The sequence below is a fragment of the Hibiscus syriacus genome, unplaced genomic scaffold (assembly GCF_006381635.1).
Source record: "Hibiscus syriacus cultivar Baekdansim isolate YM2019G1 unplaced genomic scaffold, ASM638163v2 tig00110578_pilon, whole genome shotgun sequence".
In the NCBI taxonomy this organism is placed as follows: domain Eukaryota; kingdom Viridiplantae; phylum Streptophyta; class Magnoliopsida; order Malvales; family Malvaceae; genus Hibiscus; species Hibiscus syriacus.
In genome coordinates, this window is record NW_024062789.1 from 90,074 (window position 1) to 115,317 (window position 25,244).

Sequence of the window (25,244 nt, forward strand, 5' to 3'; positions counted from 1 at the left end):
GTCAATAGAAAAATATTAAAAAATTAAAATTTTAAATTACATAAATATTAAAAAAAAATATTTTAAATTACGCTCAATCAAAAATATCAAACTTTAGTTGCTTTAACATTTCCTCTTGTACATTTCATTAACGTTAAATTAGACTCATCCCTAAAAGAAGTATGTTTTTATCTTCCTTACTACTTTTTCCATTAATGCAATAAAAAGGTGCTCCAAATCAAATAAATAAATTACTAATATATTGATAACTCCAAGATAAAACCAGGACAACTCATTTGCTCATCGGATTTAAAAAACGTGGGGTGAGAGTTGGAGAAGCCACAGTTTTCCTTCATCTCCTTATAATTCATTTCCGCCTTAGATCTCTTAAAACCGGCAAAAAACTTGGATTAAACCATGAAATTTTGATGTTCCATTAAATTTTCATCTTCATCTTTGACAGTTGTTTCATTCAGCTTTTCAGACAACAACAATAGAAGGAAAAGAAGCGGCAATGTCCAATTCAGGCCAGAAGTCCCGCAAGGCTCTCGAGAGAGCTAGTTTCGTCAATATTCTTAGCCAGTTGTTGAAAGAAAAAAGAAATCTTGGGGATATCAGTGTTGGGACGGATTCAAAACATGAATCTAAAGGTACCCTTTTGCTTTCTTTCTAGGTTTTCTGTTAGCTGTTGAAAAAAGGGAGCTTTTTGCTTGGGTTGATTTCTATGGGGCGTTTAATATGAAGAATTTTTTAATTTCTTTGTTTGGCGATGTTGCAGGGATTGAAACATCTAGGCAACGAGCTGCGACAATGAACTTTTTGCCTAATATGGATAATTCTTCTGAGAATTTAAAACCGACTCTTGTGGCATCTAATGCGTTTTCCCCAGATATTGTCAGTCTCGGTGCCTCCACTTCCAAGGAAGATACCAATACCACGACTGATTTCAGGTGTGTGTTTTCTCTTCATTAATATCACAAGATATTCAGAATTTAGATGCCCCTTATTTGATCTTACCTGTTTGATACTCATAGTACTGACAGAAATTTGTTAAAAAAAATAGGTATGAATCTGAGAATTTAGTTTTTTGTTGATTTAGGAAACCGGCAAAAGTGGAGGCAAAGAATTCCCAGCTGACCATGTTTTTTGGGGGCCAAGTGGTGGTATTTAATGACTTTCCTTCACACAAGTTCAAGGAAATCATGGACATTTTAGCTAGCTATGGATGCTCATCTGCATGCAGTGGCGTCGTTGCTGAGACCGGCATGGAAAAAGTTAATTATAAAATAGACAAAGTCGAGTCTAGAAATCCTGAAATTCCGGACCTGAACGTCGCCACCACGACTGGAAATTGTCCTCCTCCTCCTCCTCAGGTTCCAGCCGGAGAGCGGTGTGAATATGGAGGTTCAGGTAACTATAATTTGACCTGGAATCAAATCCAGGAAATTCCTGCTGGGAAGTTTTGAAAGTTTTTTAACTATTAATGACCAACTCTGAGTTGTTTGCTTTGCTTTCTTCTTTGCAGATTTACGAATTGCCAGAAGAAATTCACTTCACAAGTTCTTCGAAAAGAGAAAAGACAGGTAAGAAAGTTTTCCCAGAACTAGAAAATTTTCCGATGCTGCTAAAGCTTCATAGAAATTATTTACTTCTCCCAGATCCTACGAAATTTGCAGAACTTTCCTGGACTATGAATCTTTTGACAAATGGAGTAAAAACTGGTGCCTTAGATTGCAAACTATGAGGATCCCTTGTTTTATTTTTCCTTTATCCCTCAAAAATTGAAACACAATATAAAAATTAGGCTCTGCAAAATCTCTTATTTCCTGGATCTGCATAGCCTGGCCTTGAAGGTTTAACCAGATCAAAGACCCAAGTTGTGATTTTATCTCGTTCTTCTTTTCTTTGTTGAATTACATCACTATATCGACAGCATCGGCTTCATTTTCAGGGCAGCTGCAAGAGCACCATACCAATTTAACAATGTTAGAGGGTCTCCTCCGCTGCCTAAACCCGACGAAAGCGAGCCATCTCACTAGGAAGGTCAATCGTCAAAAGAAGCATCAAGAGATCTTGATCTCAAGTTATAGTAAAATTTGTTTGTAACTTAAGACCACCTTAATTAGCGTGTAAAGGTTCCGGGTTTTTGTGTTACAACCAGATTGAGATCTGATTCATTTTTTTGTGCAAGTTTCATCCATTGATTGTTAGACAACAAAGCCTTCGATAAATCCGTTTTCTATTGTCTATTCAATGAAACTTTGCTGATATTTAGTTGTTAACATGGTGAGTTTGAACCAGACTGAAAGCAGATGACAACTTCAGGAAAGGATTTAAAATCAATGAATCAGAAAAGCAGGGATGAGTATTCAAGTTTATGTCGTTAACCATGATTGACTAATGATGGTAACTTGAGGCCGTCAGGGTTTCCGTGGGAAGCAAGCAAATTATTTTTATTGGATTATTGAGGGGAAGGGCGTATACAAAAGGGACTACGTTAGAAAATCTGCTCGTTTGATTCGTTTGTACTTGTTCCTTTCTCTTGGAATATGCTCAATTGAAAATTTTCAATCACGCAAGTTTTATTGAAGATAATTGCTAATAGATTTAGGGTAATCTTTCCTAAGATCATTGCTCCGAATCAAGCGAGTTTTATTGCAAGAAGGAATATCTCAGATAATATCCTGGTGGCTCAAGAAGTGGTCCACCTATTAGAGGTAAAAAAGGTAAAACTAAGTGGATGGCGATTAAAGCTGACCTTGAGAAGACCTATGATCGTGTTGGTTGGGACTTCCTTTTAGATTCGTTTGAAGATATTAGATGTTCCGACAATATTCACCGTATCATAATGGAAGCGGTCAGCTCGTCCTCAATGCAAATCTTCTGGAATGGCTCCCTTACGGAATAGTTTAGACCCTCCAGAGGCATTCTCCAGGGGTGCCCTTTGCCCCTTTACCTCTTCGTCCTTTGCATGGAATGACTAGGCCAGAGCATTCAGTATGCCATGGACGTAGGGCTCTGGGAGCCTATGATACTCTCTCGTGGTGGTCCTTTATCTCATCTCTTCTTTGCTGAAGACTTAGTCCTATTTTGCAGAGCTAATTAGGATTAGGCCGGCCTTTTAAAAGTTATTCTTAACCAGTTCAATCGCTTCTCAGGGCATAAAGTTAACTCTAATAAAACTAAAGTTTTCTTCTCTACCAATGTGGAGCAGGATTTGACAGATAATTTATGCAATTCGCTTGGGTTCCAACTGTCGACTAACCTTGGCAAGTATCTCGGAATGCCTCTCTTCTACAAACAGGTAACGAAGAGCACTTTTCAGTTCCTCATCAAGAAAGTGCAAAATAAGCTGAGTGGATGGGCTGCTTCTAATCTCTCTCTAGCAGGTCGAATTATTTTAGCTAAATCCACTTTATTGGCAATCCCCAACTATTTTATGCAGACTGTGACGATCCCTAAAGAAGATTGTGATCAACTAGAACAAATCGTGAGGCGCTTTAATTGGGGTGGCACAAAGGATAAACCTAAAATGGCTTTGGTCAAGTGGACTGATTGCTTCCAACCTACGGCTAATGGGGGGCTCAGATTAAGGCCTCTTTATGTTCAGAATGAAGTTTTTCTGATTAAATTGGGTTTTAATATGCTAATGAGACCTAATGATCTTTGGGTTAAAACCGTGAAAGCGAAGTATAAGGTAACAGAGGTGGTGCTTACGCACATCAATCCGAAGAATGGTTCCTTTGTTTGGAAGTCTCTAAACCGGATATGGCACTACATTCGTGAGAATATCTGTCTTCTTAATCAGGTGTTACCCAACGAGATGGTTCAATGGATCACGGCTACTCCCTTGTGACGACGTGTGAGAAGACTTACCTGCGTGGAGATGGGATAACTCCGGTTCTTGTTCAGTGAAAACGACCTACTTCCATATTCAAAAGGATGACTGAGACCCGAGTGATTCCAAATGGTAGTTAGCGTGAAACTATGAGGGGCCGTAGAGAATAGGACATTTTATTTGGACAGTCCTTCGACGCCGACTTATGACTAATGCTAAACGGAAACGCCGTAGAATTACGATGGATGATAAATGCCCACTTTACATCGCTGGAGAAGAAACAATAATTCATATTCTTAGAGATTGTTCCCATGCTCGTATGATTTGGTCTCAGTTGATTTCACGGCAACATGCTACGATATTTTTCTCTTACCCTCTGCTGGATTGGATGCATTTGAATTTAACTAATAGTGCAGGGGTGGATAACATGGAGTACAAGTGGAAGCATCTCTTTGGAATCCTTATTTGGAGGATCTGAAAGCCTCAAAACAATGTGGTCTTCAATGGTTCAATCTGGGCAGTAATGGATATAATCCATTCGGCAAAAGCTTGGGCTACAAATATCAAGAACTATAATACAATAACCAACTGTAGCCGAGGAAATTGCAGACCCTCGAAGTGGACAAAAACCGACGCATGGCTGTTTTAAACTCAACACCGATGGAGCTATGCACACTGGGACTATGGAGGCAGCGTGTGGAGAAGTTATCCGCCACACCGGGGCTTGGGTTGCTGGTTTTAGCAGAAGTTTAGGCCGTTGTACAACTTTGCAACATGAATTATGGGTTGTTATGGAAGGTCTTGAATTAGCTTGGAATATGGGCATTCGTGTTCTAAACGTGGAGTTTGACAACCAGGAAGCTGCTACACGCCTTAATTCGATTCCCCAACTCAACGAACCTTCGCTCATAAGGAGAATTAGAGGAGCTCTCTGCCGCCAATGGAAAACCATGATCAATTATATCCCGCGAGAAGCTAATAAGCTTGTTGATAGTCTGGTTGGACTCGGGCACAAAAAGAACATGGATTCTCTCATTTTTTTCTACACCACCACTGACAATTTTAAGCGTTTTTAATTCCGATTGTACTGTATCAAAAAATAGACCAATCCACTAGATCCTAATGGCTTCTCTTGTAACAAAAAAAAATAATCACGGATTAGCAATTCCTTAATATGTTGAATTAAGGTGAGGTATCCTTACGTTAAAACGTCTTTCTGAATTAATTTTGCGGTCTCGATATTATCTGTTTCTTTAATCATTTGTCGTTCTCCAAGATTCCAAACACTTCGAAGACCTTCATATATTTCCTGTAGTTCCGCCTCTAAGATTGAACAAATCCCAATGTTTCTTGTAGAGTACGTTTTTCAACTTCCTTTGTCATCACGTAACACTCCTCATATAACTACACCGTCAAATTTGACCTTACACCAATCTTGATTTGATGGAGTCCATCTTGGAAGATTATGATTTCGGGTTTTTTTTCATTCTCTTTATTTTCAATGACATTATTGGTCTAAATTAAAAAAAAAAATTGTAAGAACTCAAAACGATATTATTTTGATGTATAATTATATTTTTTTTTGATACACTATATTTTTTATTATTTTATTATAGAATAACAAAAACTAATGTAATTTTTTAAAACTTTAAGAACTAAAAAAACTTAACTGATACTCTGAAATTTATCATTTACATTTTTCTTCTTTTAGTTTTAAAATATAATCATTATAATATTTAAGTAAACACGTCAAAGTTATTTCACATAAAGAAAGTTACCACTATTTTCTCGCATCAAGGCAGCCGTGGTAGCTTTATCCGACCACTTTCAATTTTTTTTTATCTGACGTTGTCTGACTTATTTGTTTCTACTTTTATTTTAATACATTTATAATTATATTTTTTTTCTTAATCCTTTCTCTGGCAAATAGTATGATAACTATTAATACTTTCGAGTTTTTGATGTAAATCTCATCTATTGGTTTTCTTGTGTCTTCTCCACCGTGTCTAGTGTCCAAAGATGTTGAAGTAATCCGTTTTTATATGTCTTTGTCTCAACTATTTACGATGCATTATATTGTCATTAATCATTCATGCATCCCTATATTTTACTTACGATTATTCTGAATATATATTTAATACTATTCTAAATAATACTCTTTATGACTAATTCAATCTGCATACCATTTTTTTTTCAAAAAATAAAGCCTCATTTATATAAGTGCTAAAATCAAACTCCAATTCTAACATTAAATGTATATAATAATTTTATGTTAAATACAAAATAATATGAAATAATGCGAATATATAAATATTCTAAAATAATTAAAAAACATTATCAACCAAAGGTAGCCTATTGGGCCGAAGCTTTTGTACTTTTCCAAGCCTTATCGCCTATTGGACATGGATTTTGTTATTTGTTGTACATAAAATAAACTGTAATAAATTCACTTCCTCACTCCAAAAAGAATCAATTTACTAATACACATTCTACACGTGTAGTGTTATGATTTCTTACCGCTAAACACATGCAACTTAAACAAATAAAACATATATTTCCAAACTCATATAAATACTTTTTTGGATGCACTCGTCACCTTTCTCTTTCTCTCTCTTTAGAGGTCCTCTTTCCTTTTTTTCTTCCCATTTATTGAGGTCCCCTTACACTCCGAACCCTAGCAGAGGTGAAGAGAACAAAAGTTTTTTTCTTTCTCGGAAACCAAACAAACCTAATATTCTTTCTCTTGTAAATCGCCGAGGAAATGGAGCCCCTGAGGCTGAAGCAACAACAACAGGCCCTGATGCAACAAGCTCTCCTCCAACAACAGTCTCTCTATCACCCTGGCATCTTAGCACCTCCTCAGGTTTTCTACCTTTTTTTTGTTTTATTCTCTCTTTAATTTTTTGATACAATTTCTTTTTTTTGAGCATCTGCTAGTTTTTTATCCGATTTTCAGGGGTGATCTGTTGGATACCCTCCCGAAATCGTGTTTGGATCTGTGAGTTCTTGTTTGATTGTATTTGAATTGGTGGAGATTGGGTTGGTTTGGATTTGATGCTGTGATATTTGATATTTGAAAGATGAGCTTTTACGACATGTTTTACTTGATTTCGATCGACTATGTTCCTGTTTTTTTATTTCAACGTTATTTAAAAAAAACTGTTGTTTTCTTGATTTATGGTCGGAGATATTTTTGGGTTTGAAATTTGATTATGAATATTTTACATTTTCGTTTTCTTGATGTTCAAATATTGTTATTTCTCTTAGACAGAGTTCAATGGAAAAGCTACTAGGTTCTCTGTTGTGTTTTCTTTCTCATTTACCCGTGCTTCTTTCTTCTTTGGTTTTATTTGGTTTATTACTAATCTAATCTTCATTTTGTTTTGGAAATGACGATAACGGACTGAATGTGTTCTAAACTGTTTAGTTGCCATCTCTCTGGCACGAATGCACAATAAATCAACTAGTCATTTGACCATGTTTATATAATGTGCAACTTATCTATCTTTTTCTTTCAAGTACTGGAGTGTAAAACGTGGCACCTATATTTCATTTTGTGAATCTTTGGGTTTATGTTACTGAAATATAACGACATGGAGCTAATTTATAAAAAATATGGTGCAGCTTTTAATGTATTTGCATTCTTTCTAAGTTACATGTCTAGCATTCTTTTTTGTTTGAATTGTGCAGAAAAGTATATGGTTGTTTTTCACGTAGGAGGAAGAATTCAAAGGAACTTTGAGCATCATAATCCTTGATCTTAGGAGGAAGGAATTCATTTAGGCTCAATTTTTTTTGATTTGGTCGCCACTGAAAAAATGAAAGAAGAAAGCCTATATTGTCTTTTTGTCTTCAAGTAGAAAGTGTTTTCGAAGTAGAGTGATGCTCGCATTTGTGGTGGTTGTAGTTAGGATTTTTTTTTCTAGGTTGACTGTTGGATACTATCAAAAACTCATCCTCTTTCCTGGATTCGGAGGCTTTAGAATTGAGTTGAGTGGGAAGTGACTTTTTTTGTACACCGTTTGTTCTTTTCCCCTCTTTTTTTATTTTTCATTTTTTTTATTCTGCAGATAGAGCCAATCCCAAGTGGAAATCTGCCACCTGGTTTTGATCCAAGTACTTGCCGCAGCGTGTGAGTGTTTGCCTAGATATTTTTTTCCTTTCTCCATTTTGTTTCTTTTGAATATTGTGTGTCACTTATTTCCCCTTCTTGCTCAATCAACTACCCTAGTCACTTTTTTGTTTATAACCAAATACATTAGAGGCGCTTTTCTTCAGGAGTATGGTGATTGAATGTGTTGCTGTGACCCTTTGTGCAAAATTCTATGCAAATGGCTCCTTTAATTGATAGATAAATGGATTTTGGAATGTGATTGTCTGATAGATACTTGTATGTTGTTGCATCTTTTAAACAACTTATAAAGTTGCTTATATAGTTTTTTTGTCTCTTTCTCCATTTTAAATTTTTTTTTCTATTTTTTTTATTTTTGAGAAACTGCAGGTATGTGGGAAACATCCATTCTCAAGTGACTGAACCACTACTCCAAGAGGTTTTTGCAAGTACTGGTCCTGTTGAAGCTTGCAAGCTTATTAGAAAGGAAAAGGTATTGTTTTCAATATTTTCCCTCATCCTTTTTGAACATTTAAGATGCTGTGAGGGTGCTCTTATTATGCAACGGTTAACTTTCTTGACTCATTTTTTCTCCCTTTCCCTTTCACATGTTATTGCCAAATGGGTACATGTCTTTTTTTCCTACTGGAAACAGTCATCATATGGGTTCATCCACTACTTTGATCGTAGATCAGCTGCTCTTTCTATATTTTCTCTAAATGGAAGGCATTTGTAAGCACGACCTTTTAGCTTTTACCTCTTACTTTGCTTGGGGTTAGATTTGATATCATATCATATAATCTGCAGATTTGGACAGCCTATCAAGGTCAATTGGGCATATGCTAGTGGTCAGAGAGAGGATACATCAGGTTTTCGCATTTTTCTGTTTGGAAAATTTTGCTCAAGAACATTTACCATGTGCTGGAAATTTTCTTTCTTGTTATACTCTTTGATATTATCAACATTAGTGCAGGTCACTTTAATATTTTTGTTGGGGATCTCAGTCCTGAGGTTACTGATGCAATGCTGTATGCATGCTTTTCTGTCTATCAGAGTTGTTCGTAAGTGTGTGTTTTTCTTTTAGATCTTGATTTAAATATTCGCCTTGAATCTAACTGATTAAAAGTAAAGGCCTAAGCTACCAGTGGTGATTTATTGGTGTCAGAACGAATAACAGATTTTATATCTTAACTGATTCAGGGATGCAAGGGTTATGTGGGATCAAAAAACTGGGCGATCAAGAGGATTTGGGTTTGTTTCATTCCGAAACCAGAAGGTACTGTTCCTTGGTTAAGCTTCTGGACTTCTGGTCTCTCTTTCTCTTCCATTATAATGCTGTTTCCTCTATGATTTTGACCTTTTTCAACTCTGTTCAGGATGCTCAAAGTGCAATTAATGACTTAAGTGGTAAGATTTATGCTTTGACTATACACATGTACTTTTGGTATCTTCATTGATTGCAGTGTTGGCTTCAAAACTTTTACTTCGTATTCATGCTGTAGAGGGTGCTTAATATGTTGCTGAAATAGTTGTAAAAAAGTCTTCCCTTTTCTTTTTCCTCTGTTATTCTCTCGTGATTTTTTTTATTGTAAAATCACCATGTGTAGAGGACTAATTCGTTAAAATGTTGTTGCTGAGTTGTTATTGTTGTATTTAGTATTATTTTTATACAAATTACATGCATGGATTGCTGTTATTCAAATTGCAGTAAAAATTCAAATGTGCTTTTGATTTATTGTTTTAGGAAAGTGGCTTGGTAGTCGGCAGATCCGTTGTAACTGGGCAACAAAGGGTGCTACTAGCAATGATGACAAGCAAAGCTCTGATGCTAAAAGTGTGGTTGAACTAACCAATGGCTCATCAGGTATATTTGTTGCAACTGGGTTCTTTAAAATCATTCACAATAAGGATTACTTTGTTCAATGCAAAATTCACTTTTATGGATCTTTAAAATTTGTACCAAAAGGGAAATAAACTTATTTATTATCTTGGTATGCAGAGGATGGTAAAGAGACCACCAATAATGAGGCACCGGAGAATAATCCTCAATATACTACTGTTTATGTGGGCAATCTTGCTCCAGAGGCAAGTAATTGTATGCAACAGCTCTTCTAGTTGCTCCCTCCGTCCCAATTAAACTGTCACAGTTGATTTGAATCAATATTTTAAACATATTAATTAAAATACATAAAATATATATCTAAAAACTACTTTGAATATTTTGAAGTATATTTTTCTCATATTTTTATCAATAATAAATTATCAAAGTTAAAAAATTCTAACCATCAAAAGTCAAAATGTGACAACTCTACTGGGATGGAGGGAATATTATCTTTGCGCATGGAAGTTGGTGCCAAAATTTGTGCTACCAAGAATTATGAGCTTATTTTACATAGAACAAGTACAACATGCATTTGTATCACTTTTAGGAACTCCCATATTTCCATATGGATGCAGAATTCTCATTTTACGAAAGTTTTACTCGTCTTTTTGAAACACGTCCATAAGTAAAAACAAACAATTGGTCTTTTACCTATCAGTACAAGCCTCTTACCAATGATGGTATGCTCTTGAAGCATCCTCCAGCATATGGACTGTTAGAACTCCCATCCTTTAATGAAGTTTTTTCTGCATGTGAGAGTTTGACTTGTGTTCTGAATATTCATTGTACTTTGAAGAAACATTTTGGGTTGTCCAATTTAACAATTATCTTTTAATACTGTAGGTCACTCAACTTGAACTCCATCGTCACTTCCATGCTCTTGGTGCTGGGGTGATTGAGGAGGTTCGGGTTCAGCGTGACAAAGGCTTTGGCTTTGTTAGATACAATACACATGCTGGGGCTGCTTTGGCTATTCAGATGGGGAACACTCAGTCATTTCTGTGTGGCAAGCAAATTAAGGTTTGTTCTCTGTTTTTTAGTCGGGGTATGGCTACTGTATTTGAGAAATATAAATTTTCTGTGCATAAGTTGGTTTATCAATTGAATCATCGACCATTTAACATCCTAAAATGAATTTGGATTACTATTAGGGATGGTCGATGATCTTTAGATTCAATCTTACTTATGTATAATCTCATAGTTACTTTGCCAACTTTTTAAAAAGTTTCTCTGGTCATTGGATAATTGAGAAATTCAGAAATTGACATCAATAATTTGTTTGTTAGTGCTCTTGGGGCAGCAAACCTACACCACCTGGGACAAGTTCAAATCCACTTCCCCCACCTGCAGCTGCACCTTTACCTGGTCTTTCAGCGATTGACCTTTTAGCTTATGAGAGGCAGTTGGCTATGAGCAAAGTGGGTGGCGTTCATGCCTTAATGCACCCTCAGGGACAGCACCCTCTCAAGCAGGCAGCAATGGGAGTGGGTGCTGCTGGCGGAAGCCAGGCTATATATGATGACGGTTTCCAGAATGTTGCTGCTGCCCGGCAGTTATTGTACTATCAGTAATAAAAATAGAGCTCGTGTGATAATATCCTTAATTCCTGCATTGGCATGTTTGTCTATTGTATCCATCTTATTTTGATATTCTATCGAGTTCTAAACACGGCTAGGAAGCTTTTTAATGTATTTTTACCTATTTTCTTTTATATATTGCATAAGTACCATTGGATATATATAAAGCTCTCTCTGGAGCTTACTTCTTCATGCTTGGTATTTCTTTATTCTTGTCATACTTGTTTGGAAGAAGAGGGGGAAAAAACAGATCAATACAATTTCATCTGAAGCAATGTTAGTGACGGGGTTTATCTCTTTGCAAGAAAGATAACGGTGATACGCATTAACCAATGTTAAACTCACAATTTCAGTGTGAAAGACTGCACTTGGCATTTAAAATGGTAATGCTAAAGGTGGGAGAAAAGGTAGATATCCGCAAACTGTCTGCCCTCTACAACTATTTAAAAATACATTTAAAGGTGGTAGAAGTGGCGGGATTCATCAGTCTGTTTTCAACCTGGCAATATATTTGTCATAGAATTTCCCTGCTTTTTCGAGGTCTCCGAGCTCAGTGTAGCAATCGGCAATCGCTCCATACGCTTCTGTATTTCCAGATTCCTCTCCTTCCCGGTCAGATATTGCTAAAACCATCAAGTGGTATTTAATGGCTTCTCGATATTTGCCTTGTCTTTGCAATGAGGCACCTGAATAAACAAACTCAAGACTGTTAAATTTTCTGCTAACCTTCACAGAAACGAAAGTTGCCAACAGATCATAACTCTCCAAAAACAATAGCTGGCACACAGATATAAAGCAAAATTTCATAATGCATCATAACCCTTAACTCTCTTTGGCCACTTGGTTGGCTTAAACCATAATAATTATATAATGCAAAATCAGAAACAGGGAGTAGATAGGTAAACAAAGAGGATACTGACCTAATCCTCTGGCAGCCTTCTTCTCCTCAATAGGATCTTGTAGACACTTAGCAAGGTCTAGTGCCGTCTTAAACTCTAGAAAAGCCTTCTCAAATTCTTGATTTCTTAAAATATTCTTCCCACTCTTCAATCGAGAAATCAACTCTTCCTTTCTTGGGTCGACAATTACTTCCTTTTCAGCTATTCTACCACAGACAGGAGCATAACTCAGGCTCGGAGCATATGACTCTATCTTAGCCTGCCTTCTTAGAGCAGCATTGATCTGGCGCAGCTGCTCATTCACTCTCTGCAATTCCCCTTTCCTCTGTCGTGCAAGCAATCCTGAGGTACAAATTGTGGATTATCAGGGAAATAAAAAAATTGCAACATGGTTTTTAATGCATTTCATGGATATCTGTATCACATCATTTTCCCAAGTGAAAAAAAAGGAAACAAATAAATCCGACATAATGTAGAACAACACTTTGAAAGATCATGTCCATTAGTTAAATGGACTGATCAGAATGGGTACCAGAAGGAAAACTGAATATTTAGCTGTGTTCCAATCACCTATTTCAAGGTGGTATTCCAAACTGAAAACAGCTAAGTTATTTCTGGGGTTATGAGAACCGAGACGAAATGACCATCCAGCTCAGTTGGTAGAGCACAAGGTTCTTAACCTTGAGATCGTGGGATCGAGTCTCACGGAGGGTATTTCATAATTCGGAGGTCTCTTACGGAAGCTGCTCTCAATCTAGTGTTGGGGGTAGCCTACTATCTTACCTCCCCCTACCCCATATATATGGGAAAAAGGGACAGCCATTTATGAGAACCGAGACAAAATTTTCTAACCTTATAGGTTTAGCCATTTAGAATTTCTTTTTCACGATATCTTGGAATCAAATCCGAGTTTAGGCATTTTAGGAATAACAATTTCTTCAGGCACATCAAATACAACTTGAACAATAAAATATCAAGCGCAGACTGTGTTTGCATCAATTTATGTTCATTTAAGTAGCAAAGTGGCAAGCCATTATGGACAAGAACCAAAGACGAGATGAAGTAAAAAGATACCTCCAACTGTGGCACCAATAAGGGATACAAACAGTAGTAATGGCATGTTGAAAAAGGAGTTATCAGCTTCACAAGTTTCTGCCAGGGCTTTGACAGGAGCAGTAAATATCAAAATGTTGGAGGCAAGAAATGCTATCACCGGGACTCTTAACCTTAAGCTTCCCTGCCCCGGCATAAGCTACAATTAATTAGTACAGTTTGAAGAAAATGGAGGAAATTGTGTTAATTTACAAAGAGTGACTTGATACCACCATAAATCGCCAACAATCATGTAATTTCAAGGCATATGCATCTTTCACGAACTTCAGATATTAAAATTAGGTATTATATAAATCTTATAATGTCCAAATTATATACATATAGCTCACAATCATATCAAAATAAATTTGAAAGAAGCTAACTGCTCTGTTTGTTACCAATATTGGAAAATGGAAATAATAATAGAACAAAAAGCTGCCAATACGACTCACCATCATACCTCAAGATCATGTAACTGTTCTAAAATTTCATCATAATGCGATGAAATAAGTTCAAAGAGCCGCTTTCCCTCTGGTATTTGGCAATGTAGTAAGGATTCCTTATATCTTTCTCGCAACAAATGATGAATCTCAGCTGTTTCATTAACATCTTGAGTGGATTGTCCAAAGTTTCCTACTTCACACGTAAAAGGAGCTAGCTTCCCTGGTTTCAATCATCAAATTTAACTCCAAGATTATTAAACAATCGTAGTTCACTCCATCATTAACTCAATTATATAAACCACTTTACTCATCATATGGAACTTTCCCATCCAGTTTTCAATCATTCATCAAATACCCATTTCAAAATCTCACATCCATTTCCGGTTTTGAATCAAAATTCAGTTTTGGGGGAATAAATACAGGAAAAATCGCATATTGCTAAACTAAAGAAACCCAAAGCTTACATTTTTCTTTATAAAAAAAAGGCAAAGCAAATAAGAGTGAATAACAAATGGCAAGAGTAAGTGGTTGCTGACCAGAAAATTCCGATTTGCTGAAGAGTGGAGATGGACTAGAGCATGGGCGAGTAACGAAGCAAGAGCAATGGATTAACTTTGCCATTGCTTTGGATGAACGATGGATCTCCCTAAAGCGCTGTGTTTTATATATGCGTATGTGCTTTGGACATATATGGCCTTCTAATTTTACAAAAATAACACTTATGTCATTCATTGGTTATATATGGACTAAAAGCAGGTGAAGCTCAAATCGGGTGGCGATTGGCGCCCTGTATTAAGTACAAAACCTTGTTCCAACAAAATCTGGGAATATCTCATTCTTCTGGGAAAACGATTTAAGAATAGGTTGTAAAACATGGGGCAAGCTTGAGTACACCAAGAAACAAACAAGCAACACGGAAGAAGCTTCATTCTGGATGAATAAATTCACAGCACGGTTATTGAAGCCAAATGAGAAGGAATCACTCACTCGTGCTTAAGGGTGGTAAAAAAGTAACTGACCTACTTGAGTCGTTTGTAAGATCTGAAACCAATTGGAGTTCAAACTGAAGTTGACCTGAACTCGAGTTAAACTTGGAAATTATAGATCCGAACCCGACTTGCACCCGATCTGAGAACAACCTGAATCGATAATGTAATAATTGAATTCGACCTGCATCTGACTTATATGAACCCGAATCCAAAATTAATCTAATAAATAATTGGTATTATCAGACATGTTATCATAATTGATTTAACATGTAAATGATTTGACTTATTATTAAACTGAAATGATATTTAACTGACTTACAATTAATAAGTTATCATTTGATGCAGTTATGAGATTTTAAATTTATGATAAAATTGTGATAATTAAATTAATATGATTAGTTTTTGAAATTTAAAATAAATTATTAGTTATGATAACTAAATTAATAAATTTACTTTCTATATTAATTATAATTCTTATATTATAAATTTTAATTATCATTAAATTAATTTTATTATATAATTTAGTTATTGAACATGATTTTATTAGATTATATAAAATTAACTAAGATATTTATAAGTCTATTTTTTTTATGTAAAAATTGATTAATAATATAAATATAATTTAACTTAACATTTTAAAATATATATAGAAAACGAATTTATTTGAGATTGGAAATTTGAATGCATAACAAATACTAAAACTAATAATTTGTAAATGAATAAATATAATTTATTATACTTTAATATACTAAAATTAAAATAAAATCAACTAAACAAATTTATGTTAAAATTTATAAACTTGCCATCAACCATTTTATCTGGGTGATGACATTAATATAAACTATATATTAATATATATCCTATACCATTTTCATATTTCATATCCATATACATATTACTCGTGTTATAAATAAATATAACCTACTTTTATTCAAGTCCAAAAATAATAAAAACTCATTTATATTACATATAAGTCCATTTACATATATTAGGTCATAATAAATGAAATCCATTACGCAAGAAAAAAATTTCAGCTCAAATTACAAGTCCAACATGATACAAAAATCAAAAACCTAAACCCTAGAATTTTGTCATGTTTTGCCACCACTTTCTTGGTCGTTGGGGGAAGTTTATTTTAGTATTGCCTTGGAAAATATGAGCATTAAATGGCTCAATCTTTTTAGGTGTCTGCCACCAATCTTGATGAACAAAATCAAATTAATTTAGATTAATAGGGTTTGATCTAATGACCTTTTTCTTTATTTTATATATATATATACTTATATTACAAATTTTATATAGTTATACTTTAATATTTATATTACATATATATATATATTATACTTATATTTATTGAAAAGGATGAGTATTAAATGGTTCAATCTTTTGAGAAAATAATCTCAGTGACCAAAAATGCCTTATAATATACGAATTTCACCAACTTTTTTTGGATTTGCCAAAATGACCAACAAATTTGCAACGCGAATTCTAATTTCGCAACCCAGTTTCCAATTTCGCAACGCGAATATGTAAATCGCATTGCGATTTTCCAAATTTGCAACGCGAAAGTCAAATGTTTTTACGCGAAATATAATATTAATTTCGCAACACAAATGTAAACAGTATTATCGCAAATCATCTCTAACCTAAAACCCTAAAACACAACTCAGTCCCATCTCTATCTCTCACTCTCTACGACGACATCCGTCCCCATCTCTGACGAAATCCGTCCCCATTTCCAACGAAATATGTCTATCTCCATCTCTCAGATCAACTCTCACAACCATTCACGGTCAGAAATGGAAAATCAACCACCGAGGGTTAGTTTTTTTAATCTCTTATTTTTATTTTGAAATTTTTGTATTATTATTAGATTAACCATTTCACTGAGATTGCTAAATTCATTTGGTTGCTACCAATACTACTAAACTGTTTAGCCTTTAACCCTGTGAAGTTAGTATTTGTCTTTGTTTTGTTTTTTTGTTGAAGAAACCCTAAATCGCAACACCAAATTTGTAACGCGAAAATGAAAATCGCACCGCGAAACTAAAATCGAGTTGCGATTTTCATTTTCGCGTTGCGAATTTAAGTTTCAGAAACTTCTTTTATTAGCCAAATTGAAACTTGAATGAATTGTATTACTTCAACCAAAAAACAAAGACAAATACTAACTTCACAGTGTTGCTAATTTAAGTTTGAAGAATAAACTACTACTCTTTATGTTGTCCTTGAACCTGCACTAAACCTATATGTTGTTTTTTTAAATGTTTATATAAGTGCTTACTTCTGGAATGTTATCTTATGCATTTTGTGAACTATGATGGAATAATGACTTGGGTGAATACCGTGCTAGTTTGAAACATATTTGGCTTTGTTTTCACTGTTTAATATCTTGTCTGTTTGTAGTGTATAATTTCTAGTTTTTGGTATATCTAACTTGGTATGTTTATTGTTTTTGTAGAAATTTTTTTCGGCTCAATTGACCTTAAGAAATAAATTAAGCATAGCCACTAAAATTGCGTCGACGCTTACACCTCTACAAAGAAAATTATTTGAGGATACTTGCTTCGGGCCATGGCTGAAAGTACAACATCCGGGTGGAGATGCTATGTTGACACATTTATTTCTTCAAACCATGACTAACGATCTACCCGAGGGGGTACAACGTGGTGATGAAGAGATATGGTTTCATTTTCCTCTGGCACCGGCGTATACTTGTTTTGGGCGGGAGGAATTTTACTTAATCACCGGTCTACGCTTCGGACACGATGATGTAGGTCGGAACACTAGTCATATCGCCCGCCCATCATGGTTATATCGGGTTTTTCCTGAGCTGGCAAAGTCGAAGCCGAGTATACATGTCGACGACTTGAAGAGATTATTTGATAAAGATGGTTTTACTCGGATTGATGACCTTGATGTTGTCCAAGTATGCCATTTACTACTTTTGCATGCCGGCTTTTTAGGCAAAGAGGGCAGACAACCAATCTCCGAGGACCTAATATTATTGGTAGAGGACCTAAATGCATGGAATCTGTTTCCGTGGGGTTTATATATATGGAAAGCTACCTAGAAGAAGTTGTCGTCTGCCTTCGAGGACCGAAAAAGTTTATGGGGCGATGGTTCTAAATACACTTTGACAGGCTTTACTTGGGCCTTTAAGGTAAGAATTTATATATAATGTTTCCAAAATTATAATTAATTATTTAACAATTACTAATGTTTGTGTATTATATTGTTTGTAGATTTGGATATTTGAGGCTTTCCCCAGTATGCGGACATATGCGAAAAAAAGATCAAATGATATTCCTAGGGCTATTACCTGGAAGAGGAAACGCATGATGGATTGGGAAGACTTACTCCTATATACGACGATTAATGATGTAAGTTAACACACAAATACTACCATATATAAACAAGTTATTACTAGTACACGTTTAACTTTGTTTGAGCTTTTATATTGTTAGGAGGCCAACTACCTATTACAGAGGCTGACACCTTCAGATGCTGAGCTTGCCACTGATTGCGATTTTTTGATGGGACGGATGATGAGCACCCCTACTTCAAGAGCCGTCACCCCATCGGGCTGATTCTATAGCTCGACACCCGGAGCCATCACCTGGTCGAGCCTCTTCTCCACCTCCACCATCACATATTCCATCACATCATCGAGCCTCTTCTCTACCATTACCTCATGATAGGCGACCGGCAAAGAGGCTCCGTCTATCTCCATCTCCCTGTTCTCCACCACTACGGGATGAGTTAGGGGAATTACGTGATGAGGTCGGTGCTTTGCGTCATGAGGTCGGTACTTTACGTGAAGCTAATGGTACATGGCATGATGAAGTTCGATCTTTACGTGGTGATGTGGATTTTTTACGCGATGACAATGGTGCGCTACGCGGTGAGGTATCTACCTTACGTGATGAGGTTGCCGCTCTACGCGAGATTGTTTCATTATTGCAGAATGAGGTTAATACTCTACGCAATGAGGTAAATTTGTTTAATACTATACTAAAAATGCAAATAACTTTTTTTCGGCATTATTTATTTATTTATTTACTGATTTATATATTAATTTATTTTCAACGGCCCGTTAAGGTAGATGCTTTACGTCGGGTTTTTCTTGCACGACGGGGTTCACGCATCAGACGTCGTGCACGTGTCATTACGTCTCCGTTCACCCCACTAGTGCTAAGACTCCGTAAGAATAAGCTCGATGCACTTATCATCATTCAATAGGCGCCTCCTATCGTTCAAGAGGCCCCTATCATCATCGAAAAAGCCCCTTCCACCGTTCAAGAGGCCACTGTCATCGTTCAAATGGTTCCGCCCGCCGTTCAAGAGCCCGATTCATTTGGCTTCATATGTCGATATATTGATAAACCACCTCCCGTACCCGATATGATGGATACGTGTTGGCTTTCGTATGAGTTACCGGCCAGTACCATTCCTCATCAGGAGATGGAAACACTACTGGACACAATTACGGATAATATCCTTTGGGCTAATATCGCAGTTGATTTTTATCTACATGAGCGGAGCAAGGGGTGTTATTCTGACCTATGCCAAATCGACGATGCTATTCATTTGTTTCTTGATCGGTTTTGGTGGGGTATTTTATTAGGGGTTAAAGATAATGGCTACCTCGAAGGGGGGTAAGTATTATATTCTTTTTATATTGTATTTTGATTAATTTTTTAAAAATTATTAATAAATTCACTAATATATTTATTTTTTATAAAACAGCATATTGATGCATGGGTGTCACGTCTTCTAATAATAAGGAAATTGAAGAAAAGAGGTATTCGATTGACTATTATGCCGACGTCTTTTCACGCAGCTCACTTGAAGGATCAGAGAGATGCTTCATATAAGTTGGCTAATAGAAAAGCTAAACTTTATCCTGCGTGGTGTGAGATCGATAAGATTAGTATTTATTTTTTGAATATTTTAAAGGTTTTCATAAATTTTATTTGATGTGCGCAATTATTTATGATTGCAGGTGTTTATCCATGTTTTGGAAAAGCGTCATTGGTTTCTCGTCGAGCTTCAGCTCCCATCCCTGAAGACATTGGTATATTATTACAAAGAGATGGAGCGATCATTTGGCTAAATTCTTAAATGCGATTGATTATTGGACAAAATCTGGAAACAAGAAGCCAAAGAAGTTCAAAATTATAATGATCAGAGATGAGACTGCGCCACAACAAACGCAGGGAGCCAGAGGGGATTGTGGTCCTCTCGTATACTTGTGCTTGGAACGTTTGACGACAGGAAGTATACAATATCTACCTCCCACAGATAGAGATAGAGATGCAGTAGGCTTGTGGTTTCGGCATTATATGGCCAGATCGATATATTCGAGACGCTGCCTACTTGCATCCGCGTGCTGAAAGTTGTACATAAACAATTGGTAAGTTTGAGCAAGTGTTGTTAACATATATACTCTTTAATTGGTTTGAAAATATTTGGTTAAGTACCTAGAATTCAGTAATTTGTTGTTTGTTGGTTTTAGATGTGTAGAAAGTGTTGTTTGAGCAAATGTTTGGTTTCTGCAGGTTAATCCTGAAGTGAGCTGCGTGAAATGTATTTGTGCATAAACAACAGTCTGGGGTACACTTTTTTTCTTTGTTTAATTGAATTTTACATTGAAAGTTGATTTGTTACAATTGATGAGGAAATAAGATTTATTTTTTGATTAATTGATTTGTTTAATTTGATTTGTAAATAAGAATTATTTTTTTGCTTGTTTAATTGATTTGTAAAAGTTGATTTGTTGTTTCTAAAAAATTCAATCTGCATTATGTTTGAAGGCAAAAAAGACCTGTTGAAAGTACAAATTCGCAACGCGAAATAAGCTTTGCGATAGTCAAATTCGCAACGCGATTTTCGATTTGCAAATTTGGCTTTCGAGTTGCGAATTTGACTTTCGCGTTGATCGCAACATACAACATCAAGGTATATACAACATCAAACACATTCCAAACTATAAATTACAAGCTAAGGACACTTGAAGAAGTAAGAGAAAAACTATCCAAGCAATCAAAAACGAGAAAATCCCAACATGATAACAACTGAACAGATCATATCAATGTTCAAACTCAAGTTGTAGATTTTGATTTCCTTTTGCTTGGCACCATATGAGATTTGGATTTGGATTTTCTTTTGCTTGGCACCATATGAGCTTTGGATTTTGATGAGCATCGGAAGCATTTCGGACTTATGATTTGGGTGGTACTCAGAAGTATTTCGGACTTATGATTTTAGTTGCAATTTGTTGCATTTCTCGTATACCACCCAGATCATACGCCCGAAACGTTTCTGACGCTTTAAAGTTGACCAAAAAATACGATGGTCAGGATTTCCCTCGCGTTTAAAGTTGAAAAAAAAACAATGGAAATTAGGAATAATCAATGATAACATGCATATTGGCTTGGGCTAATATTTATAGTGGAGCCGAAATTTATATTGAAATTCAAACTCAAATTGAAATTTAAATTCAAACTCCAATTACATATGAAATGAATTTGAAATACAGTGTTAAATTGAACATGGAAATTGCATAATTGATTCATACTGTTCAAGTAACATGCTTTATGAACCATCAAGCTAAAAGACAATATTGATTGAGTTCAAAGCTGAGTTGTGAGTTGATGGGGTTGTCACACTTGTCACATGGTTGGAATAAAATACTCACATGGAAGAGATAGATTGTTTTGTTATACACAACCCATCTCATCTGAATGAAAATATACATACAATATAATCAAACTAAAACATACATACACAACAAATTTATACATAACAATGTTCAAATAATGTACCCACAAAAATGAAATTAATCCGATGAAAAAGGGTTATTTCTAACGAAGTCCGGAACATTATTTTTCCAAATAATGTACTCATAACAATGTTCAAATAATGTACCCACAACAATGTTTAATTGATTTGTTGTTTAATTTTCAATCTGAATTATGTTGAAGGTAAAAAAGACCTGTTGAAGGTAAATTCGCAATGCGAAAGGTAAATTCGCAACGCGAAATAAGCATTGTGATAGTCAAATTCGCAACACGAAATTCAAATTCGCTACGCGATAGTCAAATTCGCAACGCTTATTTCGTTTTGCGAATTTGACTTTCACGTTGATCGCAACATACAACATCAAGGTATATACAACATCAAACACATTCGAAGCTATAAATACAAGCTAATGACACTTGAAAAAGCAAGAGAACAACTATCCAAGCAATCAAACACGAGAAAATCCCAACATGATAACAACTGAACAGATCATATCAATGTTCAAACTCAAGTTACTAATGAATGTCTAACTGAAAATGTATGCATTCACATATAAAATACACATAATACAACGTTTGCATTTTAAAATCACCTGAGTTAATAAGTCCCAAAAGGTGAAGCCGGTTGTGATTGGGATTTTGATTTTGATTGCGATTTTGATTTTGATTTCCTTTTGCTTGGAACCATATGAGCTTTGGATTTTGATGAGGATCCATTTTTTGGTAGAGGTAAAGATGATTGTGATGGCACTGGTGATCCACAGGTCAACCTTGTATGACCACTCTCCTTGCAACGACTACATGTCGATATCCTCTTCTCTTCACCCTTAGACGGTATACGATCGTGATTTTTTGGTCGACCAGGTAGCCTGATGTCCATGACTGGTGGTAAAACTGTTTGTAAGTCACCTAGTATGTCCCACTCAGAAGGATGTGGACATGAGTAGACAATCTCGGTATAAGTCTGTCGATATACTTCTATAGTGTAGCAATCCATAGCGTATATGCTTGAATCATCTTGGTTTAGATGAAGAGCAACTTTTATAACATGTCCACACGGATAACCAGATGTTTGCCATTTCTTACAACTACACGTCTTTGCATTTAGATCAACAAGCACATTTAAATTATTATCCAATACTTCAAACAAAGTGTTTGAACATGGTTAAACTCTCCAGGACGTTGACTTCACAACACGTTTCGTTATCTTTTTTTCAGTCTATGGTGTAACACGACGTTCCAATGTTCATGTAAATTTAAATAAATAATACTTAGTAAAATATATGATAAGTTACGAATTTAAAGAAATAATACCTGCATGGTTTCTTTTCTTGTAGTACCACTGTTGAATAGAGGCTCAAAAAAACTCCATTAACATAGTAATGGGTAATTTCCGGGAATGACGACTTAGAGCATTGGTTGATTCTACACTATTAGACGTCATGAAATCATATCTTGCTCCAAGTTGATGTACTCTTGACCATCTTTCAAACCCAACATCTTCTAGTATTTGAGCACATTGAGGCAAAACACGTTTTAAACAATTTATATGCTTATTAAAATCCATTTCCCGATAAGCTTTTACAACCTTACAGTATGTCAATTTGTTATTTTTATAACAGTAGACCTTAATTTTAGATTTCTATACAAATGAACACCACAAAGTCCATGAAAAGCATCTGGGAAACACCTTCTAACAGCGTTGTCAATTGAGTTTGCCCTATCGGATCTGATTGTCAGATTGTTAATAGGACCTATGCAATCCCTAAGATGCCCCATAAACCATGTCCATGAATAAGAGGTTTCAGATTTTCCAACCTCGTAAGCTATTGGTAGTATCCCATTGTTAGCATCCATGGCTACTGCTAATAAGTTTACTCCAAGGTATCGACCTTTCAAATGTGCTCCATCAACTATAATAACTGGGCGCATGCAAGTAATAAATGAACGAATCTACAAAATCATATACACAAGAAATATAATCATTTAGATGTGAAATGCATGCAACTAACAAAAATGAGTCAACAAAATTATAATTATTTACTAACCGCATCACCAATGGCGATAAACAGCAACTCAAAGCGTCCATCTCTATATGTTTTGATATGAGTTACCGACCCAGGATTTTTCAGCTTTAAATTGTGACAATAAGCCGACAGATGGGCAAACGATGCTTCTGGCGACCCCCTCAACAATTCCAAGGCATAACATTTGGCTCTCCAAGCTTGAGAATATGAGATACTAATCTTGAACCGAGCATTCATGTCAGTCATAATTTCATGTCCCCGATATACCCTTCTATTCAAAAACATTAACTCAGCCAGAAAACCACCCAACACCTTTTTGTTTGCCTGTCTATGGTGAGGAAAAACTTGGGTTCTTGAACATGTATGTTTATCAATAAAAGTCCTAACTTGAAACATTTCGCAATATTTTATCCTCTTAGCAATCATGCGCCACGTACAGTTTTTGTCAATCATACACCTTGTTTCGAAACGATCTTTGCTTGATTTGTTAACTCTTAGTTGATAGACATCTTCCACACATTTCGTATACAAAGCTATCTTCAAGTCTTCCTTTGTATCAAAACAATCATCTTTCTTGATACGAATAACTTTTGTGTAACAATCAACTGATATCTTTACCAACTCTTCTTCCGGTATCTGAAGTAATTCTGGTATATTCCAGTTATACTCCTGTGGCATTTTCTTCTTTTTCCTTTTTTTAGGGACTTTTTCTTCTTCTTTTTCTTCTTCAGGGTTATATGAATTACAGAATGGATGTTCAACATGTTCATTCACAGTCGTAACTTCCTCCTCATTATCATCAACAACATCTTCCTCAGCAGCGGTTGTTTCATCATCAAAATTCAGATTTTGACCAATATCAAAATCATTACATGCAGGGTCTGTTTCTTCTTCCATCACATCATCAAAATCTGAGTATTGATCAAGATCAAAGTTAGGGTATTGACCAAGATCAAATTTTGTATACTGAATAGTACTTACAATTTTTTCTGTTGGCTCATAATCGTCTAACTGGTCAATACGAAAACCGGAATTTGGTGCTGAAAGTTGATTGGGATTTGGATTAGGAAAAGGTTGTGAGTTTTGAGATTGTGTTTGATATTGTGTTTGGTATTGGAAATGTGGTGAAACAAAATTTGCTTGGTGATAAAATTGTGGTGGAACCATTAAATTTTGGGTTGAAGAACTTAGTTGATTACTACCCGCTACTGACCCAACTTCACTACTTCTAGGTTCAACAACATATAATGTAACATCATCTTCTTGCGAAACACTAATGTAAGCAATGAATTATTCAACATCTTCATTGTCGGTTAACAAATAAACTTTACATTTTCTCAGATAAGATAGCCTAAATCCACTTAGAGGCTCTAAATTCAATTTATTTGCAACACGTAACATTAGAGTTTCATAAGTTAACTTTTTTAATGACAGTTTTAGTTGAAGATTCATGGGTAAAGGCACATATTGTAAAACACCATGAACATTCTCCCATGACCCTCCAAAACACAAATCTATCCAAACATGATTAACATTAGATGATTTCATTCTAAAAATTGTAAATTAATTTACTAAACAAACGAGCTATAAACTAGATATCATCA

General features: G+C 35.5%; 3 protein-coding genes across 5 annotated transcripts; 2 read left to right on the forward strand and 1 right to left on the reverse strand.

Annotated features, from left to right (window-relative positions):
• The first annotated feature begins 478 nt into the window (after nt 1-478).
• On the forward strand, nt 479-2,029 carry LOC120133327 (protein TIFY 11B-like). The gene is made up of 5 exons (XM_039149932.1): nt 479-629; nt 758-929; nt 1,079-1,389; nt 1,505-1,562; nt 1,931-2,029. The coding sequence occupies exons 1-5, from the start codon at nt 494-496 to the stop codon at nt 2,016-2,018; spliced, it is 765 nt and encodes a 254-aa protein (XP_039005863.1). The 5' UTR covers nt 479-493; the 3' UTR covers nt 2,019-2,029.
• Nucleotides 2,030-6,400: 4,371 nt separating this feature from the next.
• Nucleotides 6,401-11,575, forward strand: LOC120133326 (oligouridylate-binding protein 1B-like). 2 transcript variants are annotated; one of them, XM_039149931.1, is made up of 13 exons: nt 6,401-6,680; nt 7,888-7,949; nt 8,319-8,421; nt 8,584-8,660; nt 8,736-8,797; nt 8,902-8,989; nt 9,129-9,204; nt 9,305-9,335; nt 9,673-9,792; nt 9,928-10,013; nt 10,654-10,854; nt 10,930-10,965; nt 11,062-11,148. In XM_039149931.1, the coding sequence occupies exons 1-12, from the start codon at nt 6,579-6,581 to the stop codon at nt 10,942-10,944; spliced, it is 1,023 nt and encodes a 340-aa protein (XP_039005862.1). In that variant the 5' UTR covers nt 6,401-6,578; the 3' UTR covers nt 10,945-10,965; nt 11,062-11,148. The 2 variants fall into 2 exon arrangements, with proteins under 2 accessions (XP_039005862.1, XP_039005861.1); XM_039149930.1 differs by lacking the exon at nt 10,930-10,965 and having other exon boundaries at nt 6,402-6,680; nt 10,654-10,830; nt 11,097-11,575.
• A 223-nt stretch (nt 11,576-11,798) lies between these two features.
• LOC120133310 (protein FLUORESCENT IN BLUE LIGHT, chloroplastic-like) lies at nt 11,799-14,444 on the reverse strand. Of its 2 annotated transcripts, none has more exons than XM_039149915.1 (5): nt 14,358-14,444; nt 13,839-14,041; nt 13,361-13,523; nt 12,308-12,628; nt 11,799-12,073 (listed from the first exon to the last, which is right to left on the reverse strand). In XM_039149915.1, exons 1-5 carry the CDS (start codon nt 14,440-14,442, stop codon nt 11,871-11,873), a joined length of 975 nt encoding a protein of 324 aa, XP_039005846.1. In that variant the 5' UTR covers nt 14,443-14,444; the 3' UTR covers nt 11,799-11,870. The 2 variants fall into 2 exon arrangements, with proteins under 2 accessions (XP_039005846.1, XP_039005847.1); XM_039149916.1 differs by having other exon boundaries at nt 11,800-12,073; nt 13,361-13,525; nt 13,859-14,041.
• Nucleotides 14,445-25,244: the final 10,800 nt, after the last annotated feature.